The sequence below is a fragment of the Strigops habroptila genome, chromosome 1 (assembly GCF_004027225.2).
Source record: "Strigops habroptila isolate Jane chromosome 1, bStrHab1.2.pri, whole genome shotgun sequence".
In the NCBI taxonomy this organism is placed as follows: domain Eukaryota; kingdom Metazoa; phylum Chordata; class Aves; order Psittaciformes; family Psittacidae; genus Strigops; species Strigops habroptila.
The window spans coordinates 73,426,200-73,435,751 of record NC_044277.2 but is presented as its reverse complement, the minus strand read 5'-3'; the positions used below and the strand labels follow the sequence as shown (position 1 = coordinate 73,435,751).

Here is a 9,552-nt window from a genome sequence, read left to right as displayed (position 1 = left end):
TCTGATTTAGACTTTTGTGCCTACTGCAGCTTATTCAGCGCAAAACCACACTGAACTCATTCCTCACCTACATGACAATGCAGTAGCTTTTCTTGTCAAAAAACAAGATGTACTTTAAAGCAGATCCTGAATTAGACAAGTCTATCTAAGAATCGAAAAAGAGACTTAAGTTATGAAAGGGTCCTAATTAGAGGGAAAACAATATGGAACCATTGCAGTTCTTTCTTGAGTATATCTTTCTTCTACCAGCTCAGCCACAGGGTTCTCATGAACTTCCCTTAAGGCTTGGTAGAACTATTGATTTGAAAGAGCGTATTCATGCAGACAAGGTAGTCAAAAGACAAGCTTTGTCTGTGTAAGAAAGAGTCAAAAAAAAAAAAGGTCAGTGCTAGCAGAAGTGTAATGAGATGCACCAAGTACAGCTGACAAGTCTTCTCTCAGTTTAATTCTGTGGTTTGCTGCTTTTCTTACGGTCACTTACAAAGTATAGGTAGGAAGATCCATGCCAAAATACCTTTTTCTCAATATAAACAGGTGAGAGAAAGTATCACTCCCTAGGTGTTAATATTTGAGAGGCCCACTGAAGGAAGAGTTCAGGAGTGGGATAAAGAAAAGAAAGTGCCAGGAGAGGGTCCTCTTTTACTGTGATGTGCAAATAACAGTCCTTTGAACACAGATTCTTCTCTTGCACGTGTTTGTTTCTTCCTTTTTTTTTCATTCTCTCAGCCGGTGCTGAAGAGTGGGCTTGATCAAAACAGTGTTGAGGCCTGGCTCAGGAAGTTTCTGAGCAGCACCATGCCAGATTGTTTGTCACTGGAAAGGAATAAATTAAATGTTTTAGAACAACACTTGAACATGGTAAATCCTAGTGTGTTGGACAAGATAATTGAGGGTTATATTAATTTCAAGCCAGAGCACAGTGATTAAAAATTGGTTCATACTAATAAATTGTCACTCTGGTAATTAACACAAAACAAAACAGTTCAGTTGTGTGCTTGTGCATTTCTGAGCCCCCGTGTATGTGGACATGGGTTTGCTTGGCAAGGTTTTGGTAGTGACGGGAAGGTGAGGGAGGGCTACAGGGGTGGCTTCTGTGAGAAGCTGCCAGAAGCTTCCCCCATGTCAGACAAAGCCAATGATGCCAGCTGGCTACAAGATGGACCCACTGTTAGCTGAGGCTGAACCCATCAGTGACGGTGGCAGAACCTCGGTCAACCTTTACTCCTGTCATCATGGCTCCGCCCAAAGTGAAGGTGATTGATAGACTATTCACCTGAAATTAAAGGTTTACAGCGAACCCAGAGGCGATCGATACATTAAAATTCCATGCATGGATTTTTACTTACGCTTCCTCTTTAATTTTGTGGAGGAATACTTCAACTTCCTCCTTTGGTATATCTCCATCAATACTGGCCAAATACGAGTAAAGAAAGGAGAACATTTCGAAGGGAATGCGAGCTGCTCCACCTTCTGGGTCCTTTGTTAAGATTTCACAGGCATGTTTCATTGAACTCAGCAAGGACTGCAGGGGGGTTCAGTCAAGAAATGAGAGGAACAGTATCAGAGCCACAAATATCCTTTGCACACCATGACAAAATCCACACTGTAAGCAACTAAGAGTGTAGAAGATGAAGGCTTTATCGTTGTTGCCTAGCTTTCAACCTCAAATGTACCCTCCGGTGCAGGTCCAGGGATGGAAACAATAATGAAGTTCTAGTAAAGTCAGGAGTAAAAACCACCAGAATCCTGGGATGTTTAAAGATCGCGCGGTGTAGCCTGAGCTCTAGCTTCCATATGGCCAAATTGCTCTGTTCTGCTGCCGTAGAAGCTCCAGCATCACTATACCTAGTGATATAGATATGTGTACTTATTATCTCAATGGATCTAAATGAATCCTCAGCAGCAGCTAAGACAGAAAAATATACAAAGCCCAGAAAATTGCTAGGGGTTTGATTTTTATTACAACATTATAATATTATATGATATTAACTTTTAGGAGTGCTGATATTTACTGTTTTCCTTATTTGTGTGCAAGTCCCATTAAAGTAGTTAGTAGAAAAAGCACTAAGGCATAAAGCATTTCAAGCATATTCCAGTTTAGTCAAAGCCCAATAATGTCCAAGTTCCCTTAAAACCAAATATGCCTCAAGGTATTAGTTCCAAATATACTTTGAAAAAATCCTTTATTCAGTACACTGCCATAACACAGTGCCTGATGTGTGCTGAGCTACCCAGGGAAATAGGTGGAAAAATTCAGCATAGAGCTTCACTGAGTCAAAGACTGGTTGGGTGCCATTAAAACAAACAAAAAACCCCCCCCACAGGCCTTTTTTAACCCAAGTTGTAACATTTTTGCTATAACCTTTTCAAAATGTATCCTTACCTATTCATTGACAAGCAAGCAATGCCTTTGAAAAAAGGTATTTCCTAAGGGTAGAACAGCAGTATTTTAAATAAATACAATATCTGTTCAATATGTAGAACACAGGCCAGAGAAGGGACAGTTTATAATCCCTGAACCGTTTATTTAGTGTAGTTCCTCCCCTGGGTGGCCTTTCTGGGGAAGGAGAGGCAGCCGCCTATACGATGGCAGGCTCTATCTGCCCCCTGCAGTTTGCTACCCCTCTACTGCCGTTCCTGCTCCTGCCACTCCAAGCGGCTGCTCTCTCACAACGCAGCAAAGTTATTCACATTGCTTTTGCCACCTTTGAAAGACAATTTAACCTGTATCATCATTTCTCCAAGGCTGTGAAAACACACCACTGCTTTGCAGAAAGTTACCTCAGATCACTGGTGTTCTTAAGAAGTTCAGACTTGTCCACTCTTGTTTTTAACTATGAACATAATTTACAGCTAAGGAAATAAATTTCTTGTGTGTGTCTTCCTCTCTGGTTTAGGAAACTGAAGTTTAGGTTTCATTACATAGAGCTGAAATAAAATAATTGACTTACTTAATATCTGAAAGGATGGATAGATGGAGGTAAAGTTAGCCTGTCTAGCTCCATCAGAATGATGTTCCTGTCACTCTGGTTTTGATTTTTTTTTTAATAAGTAATGTTGCTGTTACTTTTTTTAATTAAGAGCCCAAAATACAAAATCATGTTGGGGGATGGGACTAGAATCAAGAAATACACAGTTGAAATGAATATGTATATATATACACACACACACAATTCCATCACCAGGCCAGGTCAACATTCAGGACTTCCAGAGATTGCAACGTTGTCAAAATATTACCTAATACGTACTTTCTTTTTAGTACCCTTTCTTCCCTACTGCAGAAATCATTAGCAGCATTATACTTCATAAATTCATCAGCTTAGAGCATTTTATAATCTCTTATTCTGTTGAAATGCTCTGCTGAGATTTTATTACTGACATTAAAAGAATTAAATTTAGATTTAGTAACATTAACTGCTTTGTGAAAATTTAATTGACTGCAAAATCAATTATAAATTGATGGTTTAATTTCTCCCTCAGTTCTCCTTCGCAGACATTTATGCTCATGCCATAAGCATCATTAATTTGATGCCATAAGCATCATTCCTCTATGATCCTCTCTCTCATGGTCCAAGCTCCCTGCAGACATGCTTACTCTTCTAATGCCCTCCCAGTAAGCTGAGGACTTAGCTGTCTTTCTGGTTAAGCTTTCCTGATCAAAAGCTGATGGGGAATAGAAGTAAACACACAGGTCACTTTTCCAGCTGCTGCAAAAGCAGTCCCCAAGTCCATCTGCAGTAATTGTTCTGTGGTCTACCTCATACATGATCATATGTGACCATTTGCGTTTGGATATGAGGGCTGCTGCTGCTGTTAACATACCTTGCCGAGCACACTGCACCCAAGTGCCAGAAACTTCATCCATTCCACCTCCTCGCCGAAGTCGTCCAACTGCAGGATAGCTTGTAGCTGCTCCTCTGGCAAGCACAAGTGCTTCCATTTCTCCTTCAGTTCTGCAACATTCACCATGCCTTTGGGAGAAAGCTTTAAACAAAATCATGATACCACAGTAAGAACTCTGAAAACCAGAATGAAACTAAGAATGCTTTCCCTCCCCAAAACACATCAGATACTTGACAATCAGTCTCCCCAACCATCCCCAACGCATCAGCAGTCCTCAACAGCATTATGCATTTGATAAAGGCTCATTTATACCTGCTTGTGCAAGACTTTAAGGAGTCCTAGGGTCAAACCAGCTTCTGTTTTCTCTATCGTTAAAGGCATTTCCAGCCTCTCCTTCACAGGAAGGGTCTCACCTTTTGACAACGCTGAAAAATACCTAAGTGAATGGGAAGAGAACACACTGCAATGCCTATGGCCATTACAAGCTGCACAGACAAAAATGCTGTCACACTCCAGTGAACGAACCCACACACTCCCACGCAGGAGCAGCAGCACTCAGCAAGCTGCCCGTGCGCACAACTTTGATCTCCCCATGCCCAGATACCACCTTTCTTTTCAGTGGAAACCACGATCCTTAGGCTTTACACACTCCTTTTTAAGACATTCTAATAATTCTTCAGGCATTTAACTTATTTGTGCATGAGATACTCACCCCTTCTTCGCAAAGGCAATGATTTATTAACATCAGCGTGTGCTTGCAAACCGAAGCACAGGCTTTTCCTATTTGATTGACGAGCACCTGAGGGCTCATTTGCTTAACATTCCCCTCACACACTACCCAAGAAGCACAACTGGCTATTTACATTGCAGCTCTCATCAGCATTTCTGCTATCTCTGTCCACTCCAAATAAACTGTAAGACTAGAGCAGAAAAGGAGTTAGATTTAGATCCTTTTAATTGTAAGGCCACCACAGCCTTAAGAGCAACCATGTCTGCCATAGCTGGCCAGCAATCTGAACCGCGCAAGGAAAACTCAGTTTTCACTCAGTCAGTGGTAGGTCTAATTTAAGGGTTTATCCATCCATCCATCCATCCTCCCTCCCTCACCTGCCCTCACCTTCGCCCATATCCATGCCCAGGCTACCCCATGTTGTCCAAGTACTTGCTAAAATGCACAGCAAGCAGCACGGCAGAACTAAGTGTGACTGTTCAGAAACAGAGGCATGGTATGTGTGTACATATAACATGTTACATGTATGTACATAGAACACCTGGGCTATTTTTCAGCCAGATCTATTTCCCATTCTGATTATTCACAGGGACAAGCTCTACTACATTGGCAGCAAGTGTGAAACCATAGTTTTATTCTGCTTCATGTGGCTCCTGGGTCCAGACCTTGCTCTGCCACAGGTGCTCTCACACCAGAGATTATTCCAGAAAGAGGGATGTGCGATCAGCAGCAAGCACCTACCCATCAGCAGGGACTCCTCCCACCCAGCTAGTGCAATTTGCAAGCAGAGGTCGGGGTATGGCTGGTAGCATGGCCATGGCAGCGCTGCACTGCCCCTGCTCTCACCAGCCACATACCCTCACAGGCTCAAGCTACCGTCCTTAGTGTCTGCTGCTTCTGACTGCTCGGCTGGGGCAAGCTCACTGCACATCCATCACCCAGAGGTATGCTGCATCCCACCTCCATCTCATTCCCAAGGCAGGCCATGCCATTTTAGGATGGTCCCGCTGCCTTTCTCCACACTGTGGTTGTAGCAATTCAGCTTCAGGGTTATTTTTTCTTTTCAGTGGAAAAGCCCCAATCCAGCCTGGCTTTGTCAACAGCCTCCCCACCCTCAGGTACACAGCACAGAGGTTGTTCCATCCCCCCAACTAAGAACATCTCACAGATACCTTTCAAGAGCTTGTCCACACAAACAGGAAAAAATGATAGTAAGCAGTTGAGGTAAAAGAAAAAAGAAGTTAAAGAAGAAACATTTAAGCATCTTAAATCAGCTTTACAGTGAGAGGTTTATTATGTGTATTATCACCTGTAAGTTGCAACTTTTCAGGATCTTTTCCTATTTCAGTAACATTTAAGGACACTCCTTAATTTTGTGTCTGGAAACAAAAAAACGAAACCTAAGCAAGCTTAAGAATGAGAAAGCTATTTTCTAGGTTTCCTTTAAATTACAAGAATTATGTCTCACAGGAGAGGAGGAGGAAAAGAAAAAAAAGAAAAATATTTGGTCTTCAGGACAGAGAAATTAATAACAAAAAAAAATTAAGATGCATTTTTCTGTCTGTAAACCAAACTATTCCAGAAATATGCCAGTCCTAAACCTCAATGAAACAGAAAATATATCAAGTACTACACCATTTTTAAAAGGCCCAGAAGCACGTAGGCAATATACAGGTTGTTTTAGTAGTCAAAGCCAGCTTCACTGTGTAATAAACAGCAGTGAGATTTTGTGGGTCCATATGCACAGCACTACATTGTTATGTGAACATCATACTTACGCAGCCGACCACTGCAAAACATCATGAGGTTGAGTCCTAATAGCAGCTTTGGTGAATTCCTTCAGAATATTAGGTAGCTCAGGAGGGATTCTGATCTGCTCAGCACAAAACATGGTTTCTGGAAGAGGCATGGTCGGTTTGTGTTCAGTCATACAGCCCTGAAAGAAATAATATACCAGCAGTTCACAGATGCAGAATGTGAATGAAACACTGTGTGTGCACACAGGGATCACCTTGTATCCAAACTCCCTCCCGTCCTACTTAACAGCTCGGGCTACTGGAGAACTGACAGACCCACAAGGGTAAGCAGATGGGCTCTGTGCATTGCCAAACAACCTTGGTGTCAACACCAAGTAGAAGACTGGAGTTGGGACACCAGCCACAGCTCCGGGTAAGGCTTTAACACGCATCTTTAGATAGTTTTAAACTAATTTTTTCCTCAAGCCTACCACAGTATGAACTTGCAAAACTGGTAGTCCAGGCAAGTCACACCACTCATGCCAATGTGAAAGCTAGCTGTGTTGACAACTCACTACTGCACGCCAAGGGGAGTCTTGTCATTTTTGTACAGAAGCTGAAGTATGCAGATTACCAAGTTTATACTGCATTTACAGGTTAAAACAAACCAAAACAAAAAAATTATGCAGCAAAAAGGTACTAATTTGTGCTCCTGGCAGACTTCACATGAAAATCTTACCGTTTGATGAACAAAAAGTGTACTGCAGTTATGCACTGCGCTTTGCTCATACAGCCCTACAGGTAGGTTTGCCCCATTCAGCTCTCTTGCTGAACGCAGAGATCATCTCGTGTCTCTCAACCCTCCTTGCTCTTACCTTCTACTTTTCCGCTCACTCACCCCACACCAGCCCCAGGCGCCTGGCACAAAGCTAAAGCGGGCAGCCGCAGGCGCGCAGGTCAGGCCGGCTCAGCCACGACAGCGGTTACCCGGTTACCGGCAGGCGGGCCGAGGGCCGGCCAACCCCTCCCTTTTCTCTCAGGGGCCGCCGCCAGGCCCGAGACAACAGGCCCCAACCGCTCCGCCCGCAACGGCCGCCTCACCTGCCCCTGGCCGCGGCCCCGCTGCCGGGCAACGCGGAGGGCGGGGCCGGGCGCGGGCTGGGCCGGCGCTGTTGGAAGGCCGGAGCGACGCCCGGCTTTCCCAGCCGTGTGGGAAGAGCCGGAACCCCGCAACAGGAGGCGAGCGTGGAAATGCACCACCGAGCACCCTGCGCGGAGTGAGCATCCTCTGCTCTCTAAACAGACCTGCAATGTGTTTCGAGAGTTCTCTGTCAAACAGGCAACACTTCCTGGCTTGGACGAGATGTGAACAAACGCTGATTGAGCTGCAAAATAGGCATCAGCCAGCGTATTCCCTAAAATTCCCGTTAAGAGTGGCTGCTGCTACAGAGTGCTGGAGGTTCAGGACAGTAATACTGCCGATGGACTGTCCCTCCTAGCGCAGCACGGGCAGTACCAGCTGCTGCTCCGCACTGCTGCCCCAGAGCTGGCACCATGGGCCTGGGCAGCACCGCCCTCCCACTGCTCCAGCACCGCAGTGCTGTGGTTCTGTAGGCAACAAGCAAGTCTGTTCTTGCCAGGTAAAACTAGTGTCATTTTCCAGGAACAGAGGCACTCCTCGAAGCCAAGTGGTTTAACATAAATCAGACAAGTAAGGCTAAGTAATCCCCCCGCCCCAGCCTGATAGTGTGTTTGATTTCTCCTTGTACAGGGGCAAAAAAAAAAAAGTGGCTATGCAGCTTAAGCAGTTGCCACTACTCAACAAGCAAGAAAAAACACCAAGTAAGCATGTAAACTGCAGAACTGCTGTGCTGTGTTGTGAAATTATGTTGGCACTGCTCCATGTGTCAGTGTTATATTGAATGCCAAACATTCCATTTATTTTGGAACAGTATTTGACCTTTGGAAATACCATCTTCTAAAAACGTCTATTATTGAATAACTTTAATTTCAGCCTATCATTTCTTAATTTATGGTGACTTCTAAACTAAGAACTTAAGAAGCACAGCTTGTCTGGAATAATCAAACTCGATAAAATCCCTGTTAACCATGCAATTCTTTAGTTCCAGTTAATCCATGCAAGAACTTAAAATACCAGAGTAAGAGAACTCTTATCATTATGCTTTGTAAAAGTTTTTTCCTTACCCGTTTCAGAAGACAGCTTCCTTTTTTTGGTGTCCTGAACTTCATACTACTGAGATTAAGTTCCCTGTTTGATGTTTCTACTACCTTTATCACTATTTTTACCCAGAACCCCGCTCATTGCTCAGGCTGTACGCTGCCCACTCACAGGGCAAGCAGAACAAGAACACTGACCCTGCCATGGAGAATGTCCAATTTAGACATAAACGAGCAGACAGACAGTGCAGCATGAGGAAACAAAATGGCACTGATCAGTGTGTCAGGCAGTGGAGTCAACACACCAGGCAGAGGGCTTCTTACCAAGTTCTCCGAAGAACTGCAGGGCTGCTGTGCAGACTTTCATGAAGACCTTTGCTCGAGCTTAGGAAAAAGCAAGGAAGGAAGCAATGCGCTCAGCTGTAAAGCAATGCAAGTGCTGTAACTGGTGTTGGAGTTGGCATCATTGAAAACTAAATGGGAGATTAAGGTTAGATATAAGGCAGAAATTCGTTATCGTGAGAGTAAAGGAAGTTGTGAATGCCCTATCCCTGGCAGTGTTCAAGGCTAGGTTGGAAGGGGTCTCGAGCAACCTGGTCTAGTGTGAGTTGTCCCTGCCCATGGCAGGGGGGTTGGAACTAGATGATCTTCAGGTCCTTTTCAACACAAACCATTCTATGATTCTATCTTGCTGAGGGAGGTGCTGACAGAACAGAGTTACAGGTTCCAGAGGGCTCCTGGAAACAGAACAAGTAATGTAGGCTTTACCCAGCAGAGAAGGGGGAATCAGAGAAAGGATGCAGAGTTTTAACTATTTTTAATCAATATAAAATAATCTGTATAAACCGAGTCAAAGTCATGCCACAATTCTTTCAGTAATCAAAAGACAGCTACAGAGCCATCTGACAGTTCTTGGATGAAGGCCTGTAGAACTGCTAACAGCAGAAGATTCTCAACACCACAAAAGGGATATGACTAGGCCAGGTCGCTTCTCCAACCCCTCCAAGGCTTAGGTTGTGGAAAAACCACACGCACACAGAGAGAACCTTTTCCCACTTGAAGAGT

General features: G+C 44.0%; 1 protein-coding gene across 3 annotated transcripts; it reads right to left on the bottom strand.

Moving 5' to 3' along the window:
* Positions 1-423: 423 nt before the first annotated feature.
* Positions 424-7,874, bottom strand: ROPN1L (rhophilin associated tail protein 1 like). 3 transcript variants are annotated; one of them, XM_030485109.1, is made up of 6 exons: positions 7,615-7,874; positions 6,352-6,509; positions 4,156-4,279; positions 3,823-3,984; positions 1,347-1,522; positions 424-813 (listed from the first exon to the last, which is right to left on the bottom strand). In XM_030485109.1, the coding sequence occupies exons 2-6, from the start codon at positions 6,501-6,503 to the stop codon at positions 750-752; spliced, it is 678 nt and encodes a 225-aa protein (XP_030340969.1). In that variant the 5' UTR covers positions 6,504-6,509; positions 7,615-7,874; the 3' UTR covers positions 424-749. The 3 variants fall into 3 exon arrangements, with proteins under 3 accessions (XP_030340969.1, XP_030340951.1, XP_030340961.1); XM_030485091.1 differs by lacking the exon at positions 7,615-7,874 and adding an exon at positions 7,411-7,528; XM_030485101.1 differs by lacking the exon at positions 7,615-7,874 and adding an exon at positions 7,185-7,313.
* Between the last annotated feature and the right edge of the window lie 1,678 nt (positions 7,875-9,552).

Coding starts and splice junctions, on each gene's coding strand:
- ROPN1L (XM_030485109.1), bottom strand. CDS start 6,503: ATGACTGAACACAAACCGACCATGCCTCTTCCAGAAACCATGTTTTGT. Junction 4,280..6,351: donor GTTTTGCAGTGGTCGGCTGC/GTAAGTATGATG, acceptor CCATTCACTTAG/GTATTTTTCAGCGTTGTCAA. Junction 1,523..3,822: donor GGTGCAGTGTGCTCGGCAAG/GTATGTTAACAG, acceptor ACCCCCCTGCAG/TCCTTGCTGAGTTCAATGAA.